This window comes from Centropristis striata, chromosome 1 (assembly GCF_030273125.1).
Source record: "Centropristis striata isolate RG_2023a ecotype Rhode Island chromosome 1, C.striata_1.0, whole genome shotgun sequence".
NCBI lineage: Eukaryota > Metazoa > Chordata > Actinopteri > Perciformes > Serranidae > Centropristis > Centropristis striata.
Window position 1 is genome coordinate 17,651,771 of NC_081517.1, and position 27,028 is coordinate 17,678,798.

At 40.0% G+C, this 27,028-nt stretch overlaps 1 protein-coding gene across 3 annotated transcripts; it reads left to right on the forward strand.

Moving 5' to 3' along the window:
- Positions 1 to 4,168: 4,168 nt before the first annotated feature.
- On the forward strand, positions 4,169 to 25,195 carry LOC131971709 (calmodulin-regulated spectrin-associated protein 3-like). 3 transcript variants are annotated; one of them, XM_059333275.1, is made up of 19 exons: positions 4,169 to 4,344; positions 9,963 to 10,240; positions 10,670 to 10,810; positions 13,174 to 13,260; positions 13,429 to 13,464; positions 14,009 to 14,056; positions 15,387 to 15,525; positions 15,771 to 15,910; positions 16,208 to 16,301; positions 16,403 to 16,454; positions 17,268 to 17,329; positions 17,439 to 17,469; positions 17,645 to 20,132; positions 20,209 to 20,330; positions 20,448 to 20,734; positions 20,820 to 20,919; positions 21,717 to 21,829; positions 21,944 to 22,062; positions 22,463 to 25,195. In XM_059333275.1, exons 1-19 carry the CDS (start codon positions 4,209 to 4,211, stop codon positions 22,790 to 22,792), a joined length of 4,803 nt encoding a protein of 1,600 aa, XP_059189258.1. In that variant the 5' UTR covers positions 4,169 to 4,208; the 3' UTR covers positions 22,793 to 25,195. The 3 variants fall into 3 exon arrangements, with proteins under 3 accessions (XP_059189258.1, XP_059189274.1, XP_059189267.1); XM_059333291.1 differs by lacking the exon at positions 14,009 to 14,056; XM_059333284.1 differs by lacking the exon at positions 13,429 to 13,464.
- Positions 25,196 to 27,028: the final 1,833 nt, after the last annotated feature.

Here is a 27,028-nt window from a genome sequence, read left to right on the forward strand (position 1 = left end):
TTTATCCAGGTTCAGTTTACTCTTCTTCTTGTGTTTCTTATTGGGTAGCGCCCTCGTCAGCTGACGCCAGGTTTTGCTCACAGGCGACTTCTTCTTCTTCTGCCAGGGAAAGGTCCTTTTGGAGGAGGAGCCACCCATAGCCAGCTGACATGCAGGAGGAAGGAAAACATGGTAAAAATAAAGATTGTTCTCGAGGCCAGTTTGCTTTTTAAAAAAAGTAAAGAAAAGAAAGGGAAGAAAACAATCTTGGAAGCAGCTGGATATACATTTTGATTATTTACATGGTTTGAATTTTCCTCTATTTAATTTGTAAATCAAAAAACCTGATTTTAAGTATTTTCAAGGATTCATACGTTTTTGAAAAGCAACATTTTGAACACCACATTCAGATTGATACTTTCCAAAGTAAATTATTTCAATTCTTGCAATTCAGTTATGTTTACATGTTTAATACTTCATATTCAGAAGTATATCTGACATTAAATTATAATTGTTTCCAGAAAGAGGGTTACTTAATACTACTCTCTTCTAAATGAATATCTAAAATAATGCTCTTTGAGTATCTAGAAAAGTGCTATACAAATTGAATGTATTATAAATTAAAAACAATGTAAATATGATTTGATTTATTCTATAATCTATTTAATATGGCCTGATTTAAATATTCTACTACAAAACTACAATATAATTGTGTCAAATGTGATATAAATATGCTAGTATCTACCAGTATCACCCTTATAATAAAACAATTTTGTTATATTATTACCTTTTTAATACAAACACAATTCAATGAGTAACACAAGACATTAAGAAAATAAGAGACTTAACAGATCATATATATTAGAGATAATTAGCTCTGTCAGTTCAAATGATCTTATTGTATCCAATATTAAACCTGAATGGTTTTCTGAGTTAAAGTCCACTCATGCTCTTATTTCAGACTTAATACATTCACAAAATGCCACACAAACCTGATTTCCTCTCCGCAGTCCGTCAGAACAGAAGGACGTGTTGCTCCTTTGTGTTGTGAGTCTGAAGGAACGGACAGTTTGTACCTTTATCATCATGTAAAGGATCTCATGGGCCGCATCAGATAGCTCCACTGACGGCACCAACACTGAGACAGCAACTGCCAGAAAGTTTTTACATTTTTAAAATGCAGCGGCCAAACTGGTTGTTTGACATTCTTAGTGACTTAACAGTTCTTTTGTTTCTGCTGATTCAACAACACCTACTACTTACGCCCTTAAATGTCCCATTACAGTGTTACATATGTATGCGTGTGACAATTTGCAGTTTGACAAAGACTCTCGTTTGTGTTTGTTGAACTCTTTTATATAGCAAATTTAACCTTTTGACCTTTTTAATTTTTTTACTATGAATGTGCAATATGATGACTTTGTTTTAAGGGCAAACCTACTGTATTTGTAAAAATAATTACATCCATACGAGTGCAATAACTGCATTTATTCTAGTGCAAAAATTACACCCATACTATTGCAGTACTTTTTTTTTTTCAGCAATAAGTACATTTATTCTAGTGCAATAAAGACAATTTACAAAGGCAAATACATTAAGAAAAGTGCAATAACTACATTTGTTCTAGTGCAACAAAACATTTATACTACCGTAATAAATACATTAATACTAGTGCAATAAATACATTTATTCTTGTGCAATAAATATATTAATACTAGTGCAATAAATACATTTATTCTTGTGCAATAAATATATTAATACTAGTGCAATAAATACATTTGTTCTAGTGTAATAGATACATTAATATTACTAAAAAAATTAATTTATTCTTCTGTAATAAATACATTAATACTAGTGCAATAAATAATTTATTCTACTGTATTAAATACAGTAATGTTAGTGCAATAATTACATTTATTCTTGGGCAATAAATTAATGAATACTAGAGCAATATTGACATTTATTCTCATGCAACAATTAACTTTATTCTAGTGCAATAAATGCCTTTATTTAGTTAAACCTGAATGGTTTTCTGAGTTAAAGTACAATAAATTAATTTTATCTAGTGGGGTAAATACATAAATACTACTGCAATAAATTAAAATAAATACATTTTTTACTTGTTTTTTAGAGCATGTTCTGTCACCTGTGGATGTTTATTGGCTAAAGTTGTTTTTCTGTGTATTTTTATTGGTCTGAAGCTTTCTGTGGAATTCTACTAGTCATAGTAAGAAAAAGCATGTGTTACTAATAACAATAAAGGTTAAAACAGTGAGCCAGCATGCATAATACCACGACCCGGAAACTGAGGCAGCTAAATGGAATTCAGCCATCATTAATGTTATTGTTTACATCTGTATTTTTCCTGCGGCGGAGTCTCATAGCTGGGCACTCAGCCCACTAGAGAAGTCTCAAAGTTATTTGACATGCACACCAGTGTTGTTTGTGCCAAAAAAAGGTAATATTACAAAAGTAATATTATGATAGAAACTCATTCAAAAGGCTGCCTGGCCAAGTGATCACAGCCCAGCTGGAGGGCCAGCTGTTGGTCCTCTCACATTAAGTGCTGCAGGATATTTTCCAGGGCTATTGTGCAGCTAACAAAGAGTTACATACTTACATCTATATTATTACATTTACAGTCTTTAAACTGTAGAAGGAGACAATAGCTATAGATTTTTTCTCTCTTTTTTTTTTGTTGCAGATTTGATTCTATTTTAACTTCTCACAGTAACTAGCTTTTACAGTCCATTAAATTACCTTATTGATCTAGAAGGTAACTCACTAACTCATTTATTTCACTCACTCACTCGTGCTAAGACTATCTGCCCGCTAAACATTTTCTCTTCTTGTTTAAAGCCTCATTACTCAGGCTTACAAGCAGTTTATTTAGACTCTTAGCAGCATCCAAAACGACTTTAATACAACATTAATACTAGTGCAATAAATAAATGTATTCTTGTGCAATATATACATTAAAACTAGTGCAATAAATACACTTATTCTGTGCAATAAATACATTAATACTAGTGCAATAAATACATTTATTCTACTGTAGTAAATACATTAATACTAGTGCAATAAATACATGTATTCTACTGTAGTAAATACATTAATACTAGTGCAATAAATGCATTTATTCTTGTGCAATATATACATTAATACTCGTGCAGTAAATCAATTTATTCTACTGTACTAAATACATTAATACTCGTGCAGTAAATCAATTTATTCTACTGTAGTAAATACATTAATACTAGTGCAATAAATAATTTATTATTGTGCAATAAATACATTAATACTAGCTCAATTAATACATTCATTCTCGTGGAATAATTAATAATATAATATAATTAATACTAGTGACTTATTGACATTTATTCTCATGCAACAATTACATTTATTCTAGTGCAATAAATACCTTCCTACCTACCTATCTGCCCGCTGCACATTTTCTATCTTGTTTGTAGCCTCATTACTCAGGCTTACAAGCAGTTTATTTAGACTCTTTGCAGCATCCAAAACAACTTTTATGCACACAGAAACCACTCTGCTCACTCGGTTTCAGATGATTTATCTTCTGAAATGAGAATGCCTTCTTTGTTAGATCAGGCACTCAGGATTAAATTCTCTCTTTTCCCCCTGAACTTTGCAATGCAAATATACTGTTTCTGCTGACCCAGGCAGGGTCACCTGGTTATTGGCCTGCGGCTGAAGTCTGTGCCTTGCTCAAGGGCACCACCATGTGGATGAAGAAGACACTGTCACTGACATATATGTTCCCAGCTCTTATAAGACATTTTAATCTGCTATTAAGGACAAAAACAATGCGGCTGTAATGCAGCAGAACATTTACCAGCTGTTAACGTTGCTGCTGCGTTCACGTGAGCCCAATTTTGGAAACCTTTTTCTGTGATATCCCCATTGGTCGAGATGTGACGTATACGGGGGCGTGGAGCCGGGATCATATTCTAGTATGAAGCATTTTATTCACCATATATTATATTTCTTTAATCTATAGAATAATATTGAGCCACATGTTTCTATTTTTACCCTCTCTGTTTAACGTCTTGTTTTCATTCTAATGTTGTGTCTGCATCACAGGGTCCTCCTCCCTCTCTCCTCCTCCTCCTCCTTCTCCATCCCTCCTCCTCACATTTTCCCGGTGCGGTCGGTGCTTCTGCTCCTGCTGCCTCCGTGTCGTCCGTGCGGCGCAGCGCAGCGCGGCCATGGTGGACTCTCCCAGCGCGATGAAGAAGACCTTCTCGGTGCCGGAGATCAAACCACTGGACCAGTACGACTTCAACCGGGCCAAGATCTGCGCCAGCGTCCGGTGGCTGCTGTCGAAATCGTACGGCTCTGCAGGTAGGAGCCACCGCCGCTGTAAGCTCATCACCGAGGCGCTGCTTGGGTGGGGCGCTTAATAATTCATCCTGCTATAGCCTATATATGGAGCTCTGAGTTTAGACTGTCATTTTATTTCACTGGAGCCCTCCAGCCTCCATCTGCCCGGCTGCATCTATCCGCATCAACCGCTGCACTGATGCTTAGTGAACCTGCGCGTCCCTCACGGGCTGTGCTGCATGTAGGTTAGGCTCCATGTTACTGAAGCCAATTTTCAGCCAATTATTGACATGCATATGAGACTTGTCAGGAGGAATCTCCTCAGCGCTGCGTGATGCATTAAGGTACTGGAGGCTGTCATCGCTGCAGTGCAACAAAGCCTTTTGTCATCAGGCCTGTGGAGGGGTCCACCGGCAGAGAAATAACTATAGATTCATATAATCTATCGTTTAATGACACGACTGAAACAAAAGACGTACAGGCCCTACATATGTGTGGGCCGGCTGTAAATGGGTCAGGACCGCATAATATTTGTGTCAGTGTTACGCACGCACGCTGTGCTATAGCGCGTGGCAGCCTAGTGAAGGTGACATAGTGGGTTTTTATAAGACAATGGTGGTGCTGACTGCTGCACATGTGGCTGCAAATGCAATGCAAGCATTTTATAATGAGTCATATTCGGATTATTTTGGGACATATGCTACAAATGGGAAAGCGTGTCAGCATTGTCATGAATGTGGCCAAAAATACAGTAAATACACTAATTTAACACTTGCAATGCAACCCAATGTTATACCATTGTGATGAATAGCATCTTAATAAGGCTTTTAATGTTTAATCGTTGTTGTTGAATATAATGACATCATGCTGTGGATGCTCCTTTTATGGGGTGCGACTGATTATCATTTGCACCAGCATAGGGATTTAGTTATTTAGTTCTTTATTTGCATAATTTATAGGAAAAGTCATAGAAACATGTAAATGAAAAATAAAATACATGTTCAGGTGAGGTAGAAACCCTGACAGATTTAATCCATATTTATTCTACTTGTAAATATAAATAAATTTGAATAAGTTTGAATTGCTCCTTTTGTCAGGTCAACACTCCAAATATATCAAATTCACAATCATATAAAACAGAAAATGCAGGAAACCCCCACATTAAGATGCTGAAAATGGGGAATTATTGGCAGTTATGTTTAATCATTGACCCAAATGATTCATTAATTATAATGTTCCAGTGCTGTTTCTGTTATTACACACCACTATTGGTGCGAATGACGTGTCCCAGTCACAGATCAGTGCAGTATGTGGGTTCAGGCTCTGCTGACTAACAGTGATGTCACACTGTGGTTAATACTGCAACAGTAAAAGTTGCATAGTTTCTCTTTATGTAATAACCCCTTGTTTTTTTGTCTGTAGTAATAGATTTAGACAGAATTTCATGTTGCATTTGTGTCTGGTCAGTGAGTGGGACAGGAGGAGAGATGAGCTGAAAACCTCTCAGCAGGGGACGCTGCATTGTTGTCTGTCAACTGGAAAATGCCCACTGGGTGCCTCATACAATTTTAATGGAAGCCCTTAAAGAAAATAGCACTAATAAAGCCACACAGATTCATACACACAGCTGAGATTCATTCTACCTGACATGGACACAGACACTAGCTTTGTTAGTGACATTTCTTCCTAATTTTGTTGTTATTTTGGATTTTCCAGTCTAGTTTAGCTGGACGATGAGGGGAAAATAATGTAATAAATATTGACAGTTTTAACCCATCTTTAATCTACGACTTGTAAACATAAATATATATTGAAGAGGTTAAGTCTTCAAATGTCTCTTTTTGTCAGATCAATGCTCCAAAACCCCAAAATATATAAAATGTACAATCATATAAAACTGAATAAAGCATACACAAAGAGGGGGAAATAAAATAATAGGTATTTTTCTCAATCTTGTTTTTGCACCGATTGTGTAGGGTTGATTATTAGTGTTTTTACAAAAATATTTACACAATTAGGTTTGTGATTAATATTTATCAGTAATGTAGATATAATGAGGTAAAGTTATGTGGTAGAACTACTTGAAGAGGCTGGTGGATTGAGAAAATAACTCACTTTTTTGTCATGCAGTTGTAACCAGGACTAAACAACACTTTTTGCCATATTATGATATCCAAAATCTAAGATGATAGTAGGTTTCATATCACAATATCAATACAACATTGAACAAGTAGGATTATACCTGATTTTGTCATTGTATATAATGTATATATTTTGATTTTCACCTTATTGTGCTTGCTATCTCAGACTTTTATATTTGCACTCTAACGTGTTGCTGCTGCAGCTATTTCCCCTAGGCATAATTAAAGTTTTATCTTGATCTAATTTTAACCAGGAAATGAACTCACTGGTCCTGTCCTCCTCAAGATACGATAAAAGCACATTTATAAAATAAGATTAAACATACCTGAAAAATATTCTCCAAATAAAATGTGAAGAGAATAATCAAAGATCATACAAAGATATTACCAGAAGGATAATGTACAACTGACAACATTTCAGCAATAAATATACCTTAATAAGATGTACAAAAGATGTTTAAAATATGTTGATTTTGAATCCTAAAAAGATAAAAACATATCTTAGTATTACGTTCTAATCTTGAGGTTTGTTGTTTTTCAAGCAAAATATTTTTAAAGATTTTCTGATATTAACTTCTCAAATGTGAGTATTTACTGCTTTTCTTATAAAAACTGATGGTTAAACAATTTTGAAAAAAAAAATGTAACTGCGATTATTTGGACTGATGTAATTGCGATATGATTTGTGACACTGGAGGGAATTATCATTTATGGATCATTATTCTCATTTAGAAATATGTAAAAATGATCATGCACCAACAAATGGTTTTTCTTATGATGATTTGAAAAACAAGTTGGAAAAAAATGCCTACATTTCGGAAAGAGTGCATACGTATATTTACAAAATAAACAAAGTTTTAGCATAAAGACAAGTTGTCTTTGTGCTGTATTCAATTGAATGTAGGTAACAAAGGATTTGCAAAATCACTGCATTCTGCTTTTATTACATTTTTTTCACAGTATCTCAACTATTTTGGCATTGTGGTTGTAAGCCAGGAAATATCTCTAGAGCACCATAATAATTTAATTCAGAATGGTATTTTAACGCATTGTGATTAACTAGTCCACAATGCAGACAAATATTGAAGACAAATTGGGCTCTGGGATATTAAAACAGACATTTCTGACCATTTACTTATTTGATAGAACAACAAATCAGTTATTTTAGAAAATAACTGGACGATGTTTCCAGCCTGTGTGTTCTTCTCTGTGTGAGGACAGTGAAGACAGGAGATTTGAATCAGTGCCACACTGTCATTTGGTGATTTCTACCTGATCATGCCCATACAGTCCATACACTGTTGTGCAGTTTGAGCTGCACAGGCCTGTTTCTGTGTTTTCCCCTGATTTAATCAGTATTATGTTAAATGGGTTAGCTGGTTCCTACTCTGCAGTCCGGCCTCATCGCTCTGCTGTGATCGGGACAGAATGGCCGATTTCCATTTCCACCATCCCCATGGTGACGGCAGTCCTTTTTCCTCCCAGTGCTGCAGAGTGTGAAAGGCAGAGAGTTTAACCCCAAACAGTGTGTGTCACACTGCAGTGGAGTGTGTGATTTTAACTGTTGTTTATGCAGTGACACAGATAGAGGTTTCTATTCAAATTCAACGTGGCTATGCAGCAATTTCTCTTTTCTTCACGGCGGAAAAGAAGGAGTACAGTTACATAAGAGAGCATCCATCATAACAGTAGGTGACACAGAGAAAGAAGACTCCTCTTTATGAGTCATAGTCAGATATGTAAGGACAGATGAAGCAGGAGAAAGGCTTAAAGAGAGCGAGGATTGACTGTTGTAGTAAGTGGAAGAGATGTAGACTCTGATATTCCCTTTAAGAAGTCCACTCCAATCTTCAGGATTATCCCGTCTCCTTGTTCATCCTTCCAGAGCTGGAATATGGGTCAGCCAGGGAAGTGTGTGTTCTTGTGTCCACAGCGTGTATTTGTCTATGAAATGACCCACTCGTAGTGGTCTTCTTGCACACACTTGTCTGGGGGACCTAGCTGAGCTGTTCATGCACATGATGGCATTATCTTCTCCTGCAGGCCTGCCGCAGTCAGACTCTGTCACTTACTGTCCCCTCATCGTCATAGTGGGAAAACTTCTTATCCAGGAGTTAGTCAGTTTTGTCTTCCAGAACAGATAATCAGCAGTAGTGATGTGAACTTTGTAATCTTTTCCACGATGTGTTGACGAAGCAATTCTCTGCACTAGAGCAGCACAATGCAGGGAAGCTGACGCATTTATCCCCATCTCTTCTATCTGCAAGAAATATCTTATTTCTGCACCCTAAACTTCATGGTTCATTCTCTCCTCACGTGCAGCTCAAAGAACATCCGTTAGTAGATGAAGGAGTTGCTCCACTCTCTGATAATTATCTCCATGTGTAGATAATGACTGAGTGGACTCTTTCAACTTCCGCTGTCCACTGAAATATTAATTCTGAGCTCTTTTGCCTCCATGAACTCGGTTGTTTCTTTCCTTCTAGCAGCTCTGCTTTGAGCTAAATGCCACCTTCAATATGCTAACCAAATCCATGATGCTAACATGCTGATGCTTAGCAGGTATAATGTTCACCATCTTACTTTAGCTTCTTAGTATGCTAACATTCGCCATTTAGCTCTGAAGTTGTCACAGTACCAGATTTTAAACTTTGATACAATACTAGGATCAAACAACAACTTGATACCCCTTTTGATACCATCGTAAAAAGCAAAAATGTCTATATTTTTTGTTTACAACAACCTGCACATAGTACTTGTTAAGAAAAAGACAATGTTAAGGAGATGGTATTGTACATGTGGTATCAAAACAGTATCACTGTTTTGATACTTTGACAACCTTAATCACCACTAAAGTCGGTACAGCTGAAGCTAATGGACATGCATGCCCTGCAATGTAATTTACAGGTATCATAAAGCTTTTCACACTCTTTCCTCACAGCAAGAGGGTCTCCAGTTCGACTCTGGCCAGTGGCTCTTCTGTGTGGAGTTTGCATGTTGTCCCTGTGTCAGCAGGGTTCTCACCGGGGACTCCTGCTTCCTCCCACAGTCCAAAAACATGCAATTAGGTTTAATTGGTAACTCTAAATTGCCCATAGGACTGAATGAGAGCGTGATTGTCTGTCTATATGTGTCAGCTCTGTGATAGTCTGGCGACCTGTCCAGGTGTACCCTGCCTCTCGCCTAATGTCTGGGAACCATGAGTGTCTATACCAAAGGCCATCAAGAATTTGTTGAAATATTTCTCCAAAAAGTGAAAATTTCTGCAGATGACACAAGAAGAAGAGATGAAGATGATAACAAGAGTTATTAGGATTCATGCTTAGATCAGCCTCTCCTCTGGGGAGCATGAATGTCTGTATAATGTCATGTTATTCCTTCTAATGATGGTTTAGATATGTCAGCTTGGATCAAAGCTGTGGACCAACTGAAAGACCAATAGAGCCATGCTACTTGCGTGGCTAAAAAGCTCAGTGACTCTCCTCTTCCCTTTTTCAGAAAATGTCCCTGTGGAGTTGCGAGAACCACTTTACAAAGACCAGTATGATCAAGAGCACCTCAAGCCGGCCGTCTCCAAGCTGCTTCTCTCCCCGGAGATCTACTGCAGAGCCCAGGCCCTGCTGGCACAGGCGCAGGGGGTCTCTCTGCCGGCATCGCAGGGGTCCCCGGCTGACAACTCCGCTCTGCTGCAGTTCCTCATCAAGAAAGGTTTCACTCCAAAAGTCCAGGATGCAGACGTCACCGAGGAGGACCTCAGCTTCATCCCCATCAAGACGGTGGGTTTGTTGGCGTGATGGATTTGTGTTAAGCTGTTTAAATTCGACTTCCAGTGGTTCTCTTTCTTTTATTGAGGGATTTATTTAAAGTAAAACCACAGGGGAAAGCTCCTTATAATAAGTAGGTAAATAAGAATTAGTAAAATGAACTCCAAAGCAAAGTAAAGAAAAGTTTGTTGTGTGATAACTTTGTTTCTCTTAATGTTTTTCTGTCAGTTGAAGTAAAAGAGGAGTAGCAGTAAGAGCAAAAAAGAAAGGACACAAAGGAAAAGGAGAGGTGTAGTGACATAAAAGTAGAAAAGGCTTAAAAAAATAGAAAGCCTTAAGCATTCAGTACCTACAGAGTCAGCACTGTAGTTATATATTGATTCATTGTGTGTTTAAAAGTCTGATGAGTTGGTTAAATTGTCCCTCTTGTGATCGGTGCAGAAAGCCCACCTCGCTCTGATCGACTCTCTGATGACGCTGGTTGCTAAAGATGCGGTGGGCAGGGTGAAGATGGCGGTGGAGGCGGAGCAGATGGGCGTTGGGGCTCCATGGGAAAATGCTCTTCTCTTCTGGGTCAACAGGGTGAGAGCACAAAATCACTTTCAAACGCTGCCATCCTCTTTATTTATATAGGTGTTCAGTTAAAGGACAGGTTCCATGTTATTCACTCGACACCTGTTTAAAATGTAGTTTACTGGCAGCTTCAGCCTGCAGCAGATTCTCACTTGGACTTATTGAGCCATATAAAACCAGGATGAATCTTATTTTACTGAATTCTGAGTAAACCCAGAGATGCATTTAAATTCTACCAGAAAACTTACTTTTTACAGATTTTACTATGCAAAGGTTTCTGTTTATTGTGTGGATGGAACCAAGAGAAATGGTCAATGAAACCCTGAGAGAAAACACCAATTTATAATCACATTATACACTGTGTTCCAAATTATTATGCAACTGAGTTTTTTCTCCGATTTTCCTAAATAGTCGATGCAAATGACAGTCAGCATAATTTAAGTCATCAACCATTAGTTTAATGAATTGTAATGTGATTGGACAAACCTCTCAATGATAACAGTATTTTTTTTTTAAATAAAAAACTTAAAATGCACTGTTCCACATTATTACGCACAACAGAGTTTTATAACATTTTATAGGTTTTTAAGAACTGAAAATGCTCATTTTTGGATTTTCCAGCATTCGGAGGTCATATTTACTGAAATCAAAAGCTATTTCAATCAAAATCATCTTAACAAGTCAAGTTACATTTTAACATAGGACCCCTTATTTGATAGCAGCTTCACAATTCTTGCATCCATTGACCTTGTGAGTGTTTGGAGAGTTTGTGCTTGAATTTTTTTGCAGGATGTCAGAATAGCCTCCCAGAGCTGCTGTTTGGATGTGAACTGCCTCCCACCCTCATAGATCTTTCGCTTGAGGATGCTCCAAAGGTTCTCAATAGGGTTGAGGTCAGGGGAGGATGGGGGCCACACCATGAGTTTCTCTCCTTTTATGCCCATAGCAGCCAATGATGCAGAGGTATTCCTTGCAGCATGAGATGGTGCATTGTCATGCATGAAGATGATTTTGTTACGGAAAGCACGGTTCTTCTTTTTGTACCATGGGAGAAAGTGGTCAGTCAGAAACTCCAAATACTTTTCAGAGGTAATTTTCACACCTTCAGGGACCCTAAAGGGGCCGACCAGCTCTCTCCCCATGATTCGGCCCAAAACATGCCTCGCCACCTCCTTGCTGACGTCGCAGCCTTGTTGGGACATGGTGGCCGTCCACCAACCATCCACCACTGCATCCATCTGGACCATCCAGGGTTGCAGGGCACTCATCAGTGAACAAGACTGTTTGACAATTAGTCTTCATGTATTTCTGGGCCCACTGCAGCCGTTTCTGCTTGTGAGCATTGGTTAGGGGTGGCCGAATAGAATAACTGATAGAATAACGCATAACTGCAAGCCTCTGGAGGATCCTACACCTTGATGTTCGTGGGACTCCAGAGGCACCAGCAGCTTCAAATATCTGTTTGCTACTTTGTAATGGCATTTTAGCAGCTGTTCTCTTAATCCAATGTTTTTGTCTGGCAGAAACCTTCCTCATTGTGCCTTTATCTGCACAAACCCGTGTGTGCTCTGAATCAGCCACAAATCTCTTAACAGTACGATGATCACGATTAAGTTTTCGCGAAATATCTAAAGTTTTCATACCTTGTCCAAGGCATTGAACTATTTCACGCTTTTCGGCAGCAGAGAGATCCTTTTTCTTTCCCATATTGCTTGGAAATGGTCATCTGCTTAATAATGTGGAACGCCCTTTTTAAGTAGTTTTTCCTTAATTGGGCTCACCTCGCAAACTAATTATCACAGGTGTCTGAAATTGATTTCAGTGATCCAAAGAGCCCTGAGACACAATACCATCCATGAGTTTAATTGAAAAACAAAAAATGTAATCTTTATGACACTTAAATACAATTTGCGTAATAATTTGGAACACGGTGTACATATAGGCAGTACAGAGGCCTAACTGTCTTTTGAGCTTCTTGAAAGGTAGATTTGTTTTCATTGTTTGTTTTATTAGTTATTCCCTTATTGGATGGTGAAAATGGCATGGCATAGAATGTATAAAGAGATGTGGGTGTAGCTTAGGGGTCTGAAAATTGAAACCAATGCAGAAGTGACTCAAACCTGCATTCTTACAAATGTCCAGCAGGGGGCAACTACACTGTTTGCAAAATAAGCCAGATTGTATAGTATTAATGTTTTTTAAAAACCCTCCTCCGTTGATTTATTACCTTTGTAAACAATTGTATTGTCCCATTTGCTACTCTGTACAGTATATCGCTATATATATCTCTGTGACGATGGTTAGTTCGGTCTTCATATATATTTTAAAAAGAAATAATAAATAAATGAACTTCTCCCTTTAACTTCCTACAGCTGAACCAGAAGTTGAGAGAGATCACAGAAGAAGAAGAGCCCAACAAGTCTCAGACGTGCACAGACCTGCAGACTGCCCAGGACACGGTAAAAAACACGCACCTACACACATACACATGCACGATGATTTGCTATGAAGCAGCTTTCTCTCATACTGTTTTTGTGTTGCTGAAGCTTCTAACACCGACCTTGCTCTGCTTCTGTTCTCCCCCCTCCTCCCTGGTTGTGTCTCTGTCATGCCTTGCTCTCTGGCAGTGTCAATCCAACCGTTGGTACTGGAAACTAGTCCCCGTAAGTGTACTCTTCTCCTGTCTATCTTCCTCTCTTAGTCCGTCCATCTGCTGTGGCTGACATTTTACTGTGCCTGCTAGAAATGCCTCTCACATAACTCTTATCTGTCCTGTTATGGGAAGTGCCTCAGTGTATGATGTCATTTAAATATCTGCTGACCTTTTTTCAACTGACTAATTAGAAATCATTCTGTAACTGCTTATTATTATTTAACAGATGATGTTTTGGACACTGGGTTGTTTGTGACTTTGTTACATTCAGTCATCAGTTTCATCTCAAACTGCTCAGATTATCAGAGCCGAGGGGGAGGAGATGTTGGAAAGGAGGGGGGAGAAATTATTCCCTCGCTGATATTTAAACCACCTCTGCGCCCCCTTTGTTCGTCCCCCTCCTCCTCCTCCTCCTCCTCCTCCTCCTCCTCCTCCCCTGTCGCTCTTCTCTCCCCTGAGCAGTGCCATGTGACTTTGTGGTGTGGCGGTTCCCATGATGACCGGCCCCCTTGTCATTTATGCTTGTTTCCCTCTCTCTGCCATCCCCCATCCAGCATGCTATCGCTTTTTGTTTGAAGGAGTCGGGGAATAAGCCGCCAGTGGTAACGTATAACACCTCGCTCTTTTCTCACCCTCATCCTCCTCGTCTCCCGTTGCAAAACGCACTCGACCTGACTGACAGACTGACCAATCGCCACACCTGTCCCACGCTGTCGACCAACGACTGACTGACTGACAAACTGCAAGCTAATCACTATTCCAACCCCGAGGTTGGATGGAGCAATTAAAACTCATTAGCTTTTAACAGTATTTATCCATATTTCGTCATGTTTTCCTGCTTTTCTTTATAGTGTGTTACTAAGCCATGTTATAGGAGGCATAATGACACTGATTGCTTCTCTTTACTGTTTAACTTTATCCTCCTCCAACAAGGCTGCGTAACATCATTTACAGCTGATGCACATGCAGCATTTGTATTGTGTTGGACTCTTTTTTTGGGTGTAATGTATGAGGGGCCGTATAGGCCATGATGTATATTTTCCCACTTACAATCACAATTTTACCTCTCACATACACAAAAATACCTCTTTTTTTGTGAATGTGCGAGGTATATTTTTGTGAATGTGAGAAGTAAAATTCTGAATGTGAGTTATTTTTTTGTGAATGTGAGAGGTAAAATTCTGAATGTGAGAGTTCTTTTTTTTGTGAATGTGAGAGGTAAAATTGTGAATGTGAGAGGGATGATATGAATTATGACCTGTACGGCCCCTCATAGTAAAGCGTGGTACAGTACAAGAGCTTTTCACTTTGATTAAATTCACTTTTTTTCTTATCTGATTATGTATCTCTTACGTGATCAGAATTGAAGGCTCACAGTGTCGTCAGTGCCTGTTTCTGCTGCATGGACACCAGAGGACAAACGTCCTCATTTTCACTTAGAATCATTTTAATACCCATATTTCTTTTTTGAGCAATGTCCTTTTTTTATTACTTTGCACTGCACCTTCTGGTTGGTGTGTGTGTGTGTGTGTGTGTGTGTGTGTGTGTGTGTGTGTGTGTGTGTGTGTGTGCGTGTGTGCAAATGTTTCCTAATTGAGGCATCACTGGTCTTGCGCTTTGTTTCTGTTGGTTTCCTTCTCTGTAAGTTACCTGGAGTTTGGCTGCCATCATAGTTTGAGTTGATGGTTTTTGTTTATTGTCTGACAGAAAGAAATTCCTGGCTGGTTGTACATTTCTTTTCTCACTGTTCTAACTCTTTGAAAACAATATTATCTTTTATTTTCACATTTGTAACTATCTGTATCTCTCTTACGATCCTTCCTCTCTTCCCCTCACTCGCCCATTTGCTGTTTCTGTGTCTTTGCTTCCTCTTTTTACCCTCTTCTCTCTCCTCATCCTTCTCCTCCTCCTTCTCTCTCCTTTCTTCCCTAGATCCGCTATAAGAAGGACAAAGTGCAGTCTAAGCTGACTCCTACTTTCCCTCTGGTCTCTGCGGTCAAAGATCTGTCTAATGGCTGCGCTATAGCTGCTGTGTTGCACTACTACTGCCCCAGCTTGCTGCCTCTAGAGGGTACACACATGTACTCAGACGCAAACACACATGCATACACCTACACATTTGATGATTAAATATTTATTTTTGGCTGATGTATGCTGCAAGACAGCTAAATGATGGCCCCATAATCTAAAAAAGGTTTCCGATAAATGTGGTTATATCTACTGGGAGAGCAAAACCTTTCCATTGGTACAATTATTTATAGTTTTATTTTTTTTAAAGTATCTGATGTTTATGTATGATTTCTCTGCTCCTTCCAGATGTTTGTCTGAAGGACACCATGTCAGTGGCTGACAGTCTCTACAACCTGCAGCTGATAAGAGAGTTTTGTGAGAGCAGTTTACAGAGCTGCTGCCCACTCGGTGTTGAGGACTTGCTCTACGCTCCACCGGTTCTGCATGTAAGCATTATAACCTTTCACTTTTACAGTCGATGCACTGTGGACACATAAGTGTAGATAAGCAAAAGAGTAAGGATGAAAAAGAAAGCATGCACACAAGTGATTAAAATTATTTGTGGAAGAAAAGTATCACTGCAGGATGAACAGTGAATGCAGGATTTCAGCCGGGGTGTAGTTACTCTTTAAGGTGTTGACAGTCCAGTTTCCATGCAACATCCCTTTGAAACGATGTCTCAATGGTAAATTTAAATATTTATTTTGTGACACTCTCACACAATTTTGTTTACTTTTTGTCAGTTGAACATCATGAGCTTCATAGCTGAGCTGCTGGAGTGGTTTGAGGTTAAGAAGCCTGATTTTGTCCAGCCGATCCAACCCATTGACCTCTCAGGTTTGTGACTCAACAAATACGTTGATGTGAACATTTTTCTCGCTGTATAATTGGCCAACTACGATCAGTCTCTGACACTGCCTTGTTCCTATGTCTTTCAGATATATCAGTGTTACTAGACTGTAAAAGTCCTGTCAACGGGAACAGCAACAGGTAAAAAACATCCCACTAATACCACCAACACAATGGTGATCTAAACTGAGCTCAACCTACAACCCTGAATACATGAAAGAGAGGAAATTAGTTTCACTGTTAAATTAATAATTTGACAATACCCTTTTTTGCTTTGTTTCCAAGAGTCAGATAAGAATATTTATACCACTCTGATATCTGTCTTAATTTTACACAGGATTATGTGTTGGACTAAGGCTCCAAATGATAATATAAATAATGATAATAATAATGCTGATGCAGATCCACACGACTTCTAACCAGGTTGCGGAAAGTTTTTTCATTCTTTTTGCTCTTTACACACTTGAACATACTGGAAAAGTCATGTTTCTCTCTAATGAGCAATCAAGTCTGCAGTTATAAAAATCCATAATTAAGAGTCAGAGGCAACCAGCTAAAAAGCTGGTCATAAACAAGGGTAGGGAAGCTGTGTTAAACATTATTACAAACAGAATGCAATGATATGTAAATCCTTTTCTACCTACATTTAGTTGAGTAGTCAAGATATCCAATGTTCTAACTAAGAATGTAACTTTTTTTTTGGAAATATACTCTCTCCCTCTCTCCTGAAATTGATGCATTCTGTTTTACGTGCCCCAACTTCTTTGGAATCAGAGTTTTAAAATACTATGGTATTTATTGAGCCAAAACCAAATTAAAACCTAAAGAAACCTGATATGAAATATGACCCGGGTTCGGCTTTGAATCAAGGCCTCAGCCTAAGCACACTATTGTGAAATTTGCTTTTATTAGATTTGTGAACTAAGAACATTTTATTGTATTTTTCTGTTTCAGTGGTTCTCCTTCCTTTGTCTTCAAACAACCCTTTGTGCCCAACTGCTCTTCAGTTTCACCAGGTAAGAAATAGAAAGAGATCCACAGAATATTTATTTATTTATTTATTTATTTATTTTCAACCAAAATATTCCTGAATTTGATTTGGACTTTTTTTTTGTGTCTTCCCAGAGCACAAAAGTTGGACAAAGAAACAGATCAGGTAGTTATACTTCAAAGCTTCATGTGATTTCTATAGTAAATGTTGTGTTGCATTCATATTTTATCTTGATTTTTAAAATCTTCTTACTTTGGCTTCCGTGGTCTCTGCTTTACCATTCTTTTTGGCAAAACCCATCCATTTTTCCATCCCTCCGTCGTCGTCCATCTCTCCGCAGTCGTCCTCTGTCCGCAGTGACTTTCAGCATCCCATTTGGGCTGGACAGTGATGTTGACATTGTCATGGGAAACCCAATAGATTCTGTCTTTCGCTCTGTCAGCACTGACAGCCTCACCACCGGCATCCCTGCAATGACTTCACCGGTGACATCAGCAGGGATGACTTGTGTCCCGTACAGCCCTTCAGAGGACCTCAGCCACCTGGTCAGCGCCTCTGCACCCTCGCAGCGCTCTTCCTGGGGCCCTTACGCACACACAACGCCACTAGGAGAGCTGCCGACCATCGAGGAGGCGCTACAGGTGGTCCATACTCCAGGCAGCAAAGATCGGAGGAAGGTAAGGATACCAGAGAAAGGTGGAAGAGGAGTGCTGGGAGGAAGGCCAGAGCCCAGGTTACGTCCTGAAGGAGCCCCTGCTGGTTTCTTTCTACACTCCCCTGAGGAGAATAACTCCAAGCTCAGTAGCTCTGCTCCCTCTCGCTCTGGTGTCCTCCACCGGCCTGTTGGTGGAGAAGCTGGTGACACTGAGAGGCAAGGAAGGGGAGAGAGGCGGGAGAGATCAGGACGCACCTCCGATATGTCCCGTGATGATGACTCTGTTCTACGAGATGGCAGCGTTGACTCCTCTGAAGCATCGGATGATACCCCTAGAAACGCCCCTGGTAATATTCGACCCGGTAATGGTCGACAGGGAAACGGCGCCAACAACAGTCCACGCATGACAAGCTTTGCTGAACGTCGCGACAACAGAAGAAGACAACCTGCCGCTCCTGGGGAGGAGTCAAGCACTGCTCCGACCCCAACAACCCCTGGAACTCCACATACACCCTCCACCCCAGCAGGGGCACCTGGCCGCCAGGACAGCCCAGGTCCCAGAGGTCCTGAACCGGGCTCTGAGGCCTGGGAATTGGGGGTTCGTCTAGAGGAAAAACGCAAAAGCATTGAAGCCCAAAAAAGACGCATCGAAGCCATCTTTGCCAAGCACAGACAGAGGCTTGGAAAAACGGCTTTCCTTCAACTTAAAAGAGAGCAAGGAGAAGGAGGGGGGGGGGGAGCAGAGGAGGATAATCTCACCCTGGAGGAGCGCCTCACTTGCGTGGAGGAGCAACTTAAAAAGGAGGAGGAAAAAGAAGAGAAGGAAAAGAAGGAGAAAGAAAAGGATGGAGAGGAGAAAGAAAAGCCATCTGTTTCCAATCCTCCTCGGTTAGAGAAGCAGGTCACTTTCTCTATTGAAAGTAAGAAAGGGACAGAGAAGGAAAAAGGAGCAGAGAAAGAGAAAGGAGGTGAAGCGGCCATAGTGGAGTGCAATGAAGTGGTGCAGAAACTGAGTGAAGCTCTGCAGTCACTACAGAGGGACATGCAGAAACTTACAGAACAGCAACAGCAGCTTATGGGCAACCAAAGACCTAGAAATACACCCAAAACCACTCCCAAATCAACTCCTAGAGGTACCACCAAAACACCACCCAAGACTCCTCCTCACACCCCAACAAAGACACCACCAAGAACCCCAACAAAGACTTCCACAAAGAGTACCAGTAAAGGTTGGGTGATTCCTAGTCCCAGTGGCCCCACTGCATCCTCACCGTCACGGCGTTCTCATCTTGTTTCTTCTTCCACCTCCCCAAAGACTATCATCTCTTCTTCCTGCCCGGCTCCTCGCACTAAGATCCACTCCTCCACCACTCCCCGTAGCCCCAAGCACCAGCCGCGGGGCCCACATCAGCCTCACCCACGACCTTCTGAACTCAAGTTTCCCCCACTCAACCGCGCCTTGGCTCCAACCCAAAATGTGGACACCCTTCCCCACTTGCGGCGTGTGTCCCCTAGCAAGTGCCAGGTTCAGACCTCCTCTTCTTTCCGTATCGGTGGGCCTAGAACTCCTCAAGAGTCTCCTCAGCCTACTCAGCCACCACAGCCTGACGAGAATGCCTCGGACACAGCCTCTAGCGAGACACCGACTCAGTTCAGCTTGGAGCTGGAGCAGGAGGATGCGGAGGCTCTAGGAGGGCTGCCAGTCTTACCACACCCAAGACAAGATCGTCCAAGAGCTGCTGGTGGAAGCAGCTCTGGCGCTCCTTCTGAGTGCTCATTTGAGAGTGAGGCCTTCTCCCTCTCTGCTGCGTTCAGTGCTATAGGTGAAGGTGGGAGAGGTGAAGGTGCAGACAAGCGCTGCAGCCTGATTGAGGTCTCACTGTCATCTCTTGGAGGACCAGAAGGGGGCAGTGATGAACCAACTGATGAAGGGCAGGACTTTTCCTCTGACTCTATGAGTGAACACACAGAATCTGCAGCAGAACCTGCTAGAGGACTTGCTGCAGAACCCCTAGATCCCATAGAGCAGCTGGCCATAGATCTGGCCGCAGGAGTCAGCAACTTGCCAGAAAAACAAAGTGAATCTGAAGGAGAAACGTCCAACAAGACTTTGGAACCAAGTGCAGAGCAGAATGGGCCCGGGACCAAAGGTGGAATTGGATTCGTTTTTCAGGTAAGTGCTTGCAATTGAGTGCTCATTAATTCTTCATGGCAGGTGGGTATATGATCGTGTGTTTGTGATTTTGTAGGAGGAGGTGCATAGTGAGGAGGAGATGGCCCAGCGTAGAGCTTTACTGTTGGAAAAACAGCAGAAGAGAACTGAGGAGCTCAGGAAGAGGAGGCAGTGGAATGAGCAAGAAAGGGAAAACAGGTAGCACACATGAATAGATTCATGAACGCTTACAGTTATTTGCATTGCTTCAATTTGTATGTTGTTTGTCAAGTCATAAGTCAAAAGCAGAGATGCACATATTTCTCTTGGTTTCAGACCGGTATCCACAGACAAACGAGTGGCATCTCCCTCAAATACACCTCCCGCAGGCCAGGCTTCCCCATCCCCAACACCTCCTGCTACACCAGCCCGCCGGGGAGATTTCACACGAGGGGAATACACAAGGCGGAATCAACTCAGGATCATGGAGGACTTGGACAAAGTGCTTCGACAGAAATCAGCCACTCAAGGACGATCTTCTGCGAAAAAAGCCCGCTCCCGTCCTCGCAGCATGACTAGGGAGGAAACACAGCTGTCTCTGAGTCCAGCCAAGGGAACAGCAGGTAAAGTCAAAAGTGGAAACAAATTAAATGTATTTGCAAATGCTTTCAAAGCTGTTTTAATGTCTTAATATCTATGTTTCTCCAGCCGCTAAGTTGACCAAAGTCTACTCCAACTCCTCCCTCAACCTGGCAGCTACGGATGAGCCGAGAAACAGATGCAGTGACCTGGCTAAGAAACCTCAGAGGTACTCTGCTGCATAGGTCTTTTTTGTGTATGTTTTTGTGCAGTTTTTTAGCCATACTGGCACCTTAGCTTGAGAGATGGCAGTGGTGGTTCGTCAGGTTTTGACTGTATTTTTAGCTCTATAGAAACTATGGATTGCAATTAAGTTTATACAGAAATATTTAGTTATTTATCTATTTTTTAAGGGACTGTATACAATTTAGATACATTTGTTGCACTGTACCAGATTGTAGCTTCAAGCTAATTAACATCTGCAATCTATTAGCAGATCCATACAAGGAAACAGCACAACAACAAACACATAGACTAAAAACTCAGTCCAAAATAAGAACATACAAAGACACGTAACACAAAGCTAAGCCACAAATGCATTCAAACACTTTGCCGATGCCCAGTCATAACTTCTTAATATTAGTTTGATGCTTCATACATATTTAAACAATGCTAAAGGTAAGCACATTAACCGTAACCGTACACGTTACCATGCTAACATTAGCTGAACTTTTAGGTAAATAAAGGTAACATGCAAATACAGAATCAAGCTTAAGCATGATAGATGCTTTTATACTTTTGATTGTTAACATCCACAATTTTTAACATACATGTCACATTATTTTTTGCTTCAGAACTGCCCTAACAAAGGCACTTGTACATGTTAAGTTAATTGATAGGCTAGCTCACGGGTCGGCAACCTGTAGCTCCGTGCATGTGCATCATAGCTCACAAAAGTCAGCCCTTTTTTTAATACAGATAATGAGATGATAACCTGATGGTTCATTGTTTGACTTTCTCCAACAGCCGCCCTGGTTCACCTTCAGGATGTGTGACACCAAGTAAACTGGCAAATCAGAATGGAGATAAAGATTGGGATTCTGGTTCCAATGGAACCTCACCTGCCCCAGAATACACAGGTACAGCACCACAAAGTACCTCTCCGTGCTTGAGTATTTATATTCATGGACTAAATGCCTAGAGTTGTACACCTGGATTAGCTTCAGCAAGTGTAACTGTGTTTGTATGTGCAGGTCCAAAGCTCTTCAAAGAACCAAGCTTAAAGTCCAACAAATTCATCATTCACAACGCACTCTCTCGTTGCTGCCTCGCTGGAAAGGTCAACGAGACACAGAAAAACAAGATAGTTGAGGTACGTGATTCATTTCACGTCACAATGTGCCACTTTGCTACCTCTTCAGTAAAACACATGGCATTAATCATTTAAATCTTGTTATGAATTTGGCATTTTACTGCATTTTGCAGACACCAAGTTATGTGACTTGCTGTGCTTAAAGAAATAACGATGCTACAATGTAAAAAAAATACTCCATCACAAGTAAAATTCATGGCTTTAACATAACATATTAGTAAATGTACACAAGTATTATCAGTAAAATGTATTGAAAGTGTCCAAGGGAAAACTACTTCTTCATACTTATGCATCAATCTGCATGTTTATAGACAATACAAGCAGATGGAAACAAAAAACAGATACCAAATGTGATTTTTTTTTTAAATGTCTGTTATATTCCACTTTCCTCCAATCTCAGGAGATGGAGAAGAGTCCCGCCAACCACTTCCTCATCCTCTTCCGTGATTCCAGTTGCCAGTTCAGGGGCGTTTACACCATGAACGCCGACTCCCAGGAGCTCATACGATTGGCTGGCGTGGGCCCGCGGACAATTGGCTCCACCCAGGTGGAGTCCATCTACAAATACAGCTCAGACAGGAAGCAGTTTAGTGCCATCCCCTCTAAAACCATGGGCATGAGTGTGGACGCCTTCACTATCCCCGGCCATCTCTGGCACGGAGGAGGCGCGTCAGGAGGAGGAGGGAGCAGGAGAGCAAGCATTACTAAGAAGGCGGTCATTTCTAAGTGAGGAACATAACACATCACAGTGGCAGATCATTAAAGAAACCACTATAATCACACTGTAATTATAGTGAAATCTGTAGTCAAATGTGGCATACAGCTATTTATATGCACACAAATGAGTCTTTAGCCATATGTGGGCGTACAGTCCCCTTACCTCTCTTGCCCTTGGATTTAATAGAAATACAAAATGTTAAAAAATCATTTTTACTCCCCCCTTAATGTGCATGAGAATGTTAAAAGCACAGATTTCTTTTCCTAAACAGAAAACAGAGACACACTCATATCAAGAGTGTACAAAGGAAGGTTTTGTAAATGTTAAGTTGATTGCACAAGGAAGAGGTACTTTTAAAAAGTCTCATTACTTATACTTTCATTGTTTAAAGTACAAACTCAAAAATGACTTTTTTCTTTCAGAAGAATTATTAAGTTGTTTATTGAAAAACACTGACTTTAATATGACACATGATTACTGTCTGTTCCCTCTCTGGTTTTTTGGGGCTGAAGTCCTCAAGTAGAACACCAGTTTTTTTTACATTAAGCCAAACAATGGAGAAAATGCCTTCTCGTGTCAGAGTGACTGGCAGGACTTTTATTTTGTACAACTTGCAAGTTCAATTCTACCAACCACTGTATGTAGGTGGATCGAAGCACATTTGATTTGCAAAAGAAAGGTAAATGGTTGATTCTAAGAGCAGAAATGAACTCAAATAAGTGTTGGTGGTTTTTCAGAGATGATTGCCACGGGATAAATGGTTATTTACTGTATGTGGTATAAGCTTATTTCAAAATAATATCACAGTGTGGTTTGATGAAACTATGTTGATAATGGGTAAACGTATGAGTACCAGATGCCAATTAAACAACAGTGAACTAATAGCATATTGAAAATGATATGTGTCATGCCAAGCTTACATTTAGAAGTACCTGTATTGTTGCGCTCTCGGTTAGGGGTGGGTTCCGATAGCCATTTCCAGGTGGTAAACCACCCAGATTTGTTAAAATTTGCAGTCAATGAATCTGAAGCCTGTTTCACCACTTTCTAGCACCATGTTCATCTGCAAGAAATTACTTTAGAAAGTACAGAAACTGTTGTTTACACAAAACTGACTGAACACGGTGAACCGCCTTAACTTAAACGTTGCCTGAGGGTCACTTGTTAGAGTAAAAGCTTGTGCAGCAGTGCACCACCTAAAAGCCTTCCACCGATGTTTCACTGTATTCTGTGACCTGTCAGATTTTGTGACCTCTAGCAGAGCAACTAGAAATTCAGGTAACATTAAGTGCATCGTGCATGTAGAGAAATCTGTTGATATTTGCTGAATGAAAAAATAGAATTAAGATTATTTTCACTGTGTTGTTGTACTTTAGCTTCTACAGCACAAGCAAGGAGGGAACACAGCAAGAGGACATTTCTGCACCATTTAGGCATTGTAGAATCTCAATAGTTTAGGTATGATACTGACTAATACATGCATATTCTGCTAACCACAGTAAGGCCCTGTTCACATCTGGCTCTATGTGCACATAACACATATCATTTCCATTTGCAAAAGACCAAATGCATTGTTGCTTTTAACTTCCAGAGAGGCACTCGTCGGGCCTGGTCAGCTGGAAATTAAAATAGGAACTCAAAGGAATACAGACACATCTCAATTTGGATCCTTTTAATAATGCACTTCCATGTAGCACACTCTGCACACAGTGTACTTGCTTGCATAGTATGAATTTCAACAGAATAGTGTTCCCAACCTCAGTAGATCAGCTGGTGATAGTCAGCCACAGACATATTCAATTAATTCTGATGAATTAACCTAACAATGGTGGTAGTGGTAGCGAAAAAAAACATGTATAACCTCAATTTGTATAGTTAGATGTTAACTGTTTCAGCTGCAACTTCTGCCGCTTCCTTGATCACCATTTTTCACAAGTTTGAAATAGATTGATTGCAAAGTGCACTGCATTTTATCATACATTAGTATGCATTCAAAATAAAATATGCGAATTCGAGACACAGCATGGGTTTATTCCTTGCCATTTTTCAGGCAAACCAAAATCTCAGAGGACAAAGCCATCTTAAGTATCGTTGTTGTTGCCGATGCCTGTTGTCGTACTTTAATATGATGCTGTTGGTGCACAAATTAGTCAGTACAGAGCTGTCCACTTGTGATTAAATCACCAAACATGCATGTTGATGTCAGGTGTTAACAGGGCCTAAGACATCTCTATTTTTCCCACCGAACAAACCTGTGTAACAAGTTTCAACAAGTGGATTCAGAACTGGTTTCAGATTTGATGAAATGCTGTCGAACCCCATCCCTATAAGAGTGCGCACCCTTAAATTGGTGTATTTCAGACCAGCATTCATGTATGAAATAACAAACTGGATTAAACTCCACTGATCAAGCTGTTTCTCTCTTTTGTTCTTTTTGTTCTTCAGTCTTTGTCATACGTGATAATGAGCAGAACCAACTAGATAAATGAGCAACATCAAACCTCTAAATAATAGAGAAGGTGTGAACCAACTGTCTTTTGGTTCCTCCAAAAGTACATTGTCATATCTTTTTATCTTCCAAGACTTTTGACCCGCATCAGTCCTGCCTCACCTCTCAGTGTTATGAGAGTCAAATTATATCTCATAAAAAGTTGTGTTAAGTAGGTTTTTTCTGTAGCAGTTAACAAGGAACACATTTTTAGGTGTGGGTGGTTGCATTTAGGACAAACTACCATTTCAACATACTATGGTGTTTTTAAAATATTTTTTCACATACACTACTATTACCATGCTCAATGTACTATTCTAAAGCATTTTTAAAGCGGATTAGCTCAATATTTTACACCAATCGTCCACTTTGTGATAAAAGCATGAAATTTGGTAGATGTGTTGGTGAATATGTTTCAAACAAATCTGGATATTGGGCCACCTCAAAAGCGTCCCCGAGTGGCCGTGGCAGGCATTTGTTATATGAATAAATCAATGATGAATAAAAACTGCCCTTTTAATAATACCAACTGGTGATGAATTGTATATTGTTGGAAAGCCTGATTAGTCACCTTTACAACGAGGTACAGCTTGTAAGTATCGTGCATTCATGGAATGAGCAACGGGGCTAAACGTGTGGGTAGCACCCCCCAAAAATGTGCATCCCCTGTGGGGCGGATTAGCTCAATAAATCACAAGAATTGTTTATTTTGTGATAGAAGCACACAATTTGGTGGATGTGTTGGTGGATATGTTTCAAACAAATCTGTATATTAGGCCATCGCAAATTCGCCCCCTAGTGGCCAAAGCAGTCATTTTCTTTGTTAAAATTACAAAAATTATTTAAATTATTTCTTAAAATATAAAAAAAATGTAAACTAAATATACAAACGTAAATTAAAAAATGTAAATACACATATTAAATTAACAAAAATCCAGTTAGACACTTTCAGTTATTTTTCCTGCCCCACCACATTCTGGCTAGCCATCGAGCTAGCTAGCAAATGAGCTAGCTAGCATTTGCTTCCTGGGACAAGCAGTGCAGTGGACTGTCCATCAAGGTATGTCTAAAAATTTTATTTCACCTGTTATAATTATGAATAAAATATGCTATGAACATCATAAAGGCTAAAGAGAAAAACAATCATCATGGGCCTTGGCGGAAAAGTAAATTAGCAAGATAGCAAAAATAGGTACTTAAGCTAGCTAGTTAGCTTGGAACATGTATCAGTGGCTGTTGGGTGTGAAAGCTTAATAAGACACTGTTAAATTATGTCCTGTGGAATGTGGAAATCTCTCTCTGCACACACACACACACGAACACATACACTATATGTCATATGTCTCCTTTGCCCATGTGGTTCTTTTTTCCTTTTTTTTAAATGTATTTTATAACTCCATCACAGTTAGTCAGGTGGCTTAGGACCAGATTTGAGAAGAAAGGGGACACGCCGGACAAAAGCACCAAAATTTTTCCATATGCTCTCTGTCAGCAAAGGTTTCAACTTTTGGTAGGAGCCACTTCATCAAGATTGCAGATCGGAGATGGCAGCCATATAAGTCATAAGCCATAAGTCTATGAGAACCAATATATCTTCCAAGCCACTTAGAAGGTCAATCTTGGTGTCAAAATATACATTTTCTGGGTCAAAGAATCATTTAAAGCCATTGAGAATATCACTAGATGACTCACTGTAAATAATTTGTTGATCAAGATCTGACATGAGATGAAAGCGTGCCCTTGATTTTTTTGAGCAGTGT

What these genes read in the sequence shown, in the direction of transcription:
- LOC131971709 (XM_059333275.1), top strand. Translation starts at nt 4,209, where the DNA reads ATGGTGGACTCTCCCAGCGCGATGAAGAAGACCTTCTCGGTGCCGGAG. An exon ending in CGGGGAATAAGCCGCCAGTG is followed by an intron (nt 14,057 to 15,386) that starts GTAACGTATAAC and finishes TTTCTTCCCTAG; the next exon opens with ATCCGCTATAAGAAGGACAA. An exon ending in GAGCAAGAAAGGGAAAACAG is followed by an intron (nt 20,331 to 20,447) that starts GTAGCACACATG and finishes TCTTGGTTTCAG; the next exon opens with ACCGGTATCCACAGACAAAC.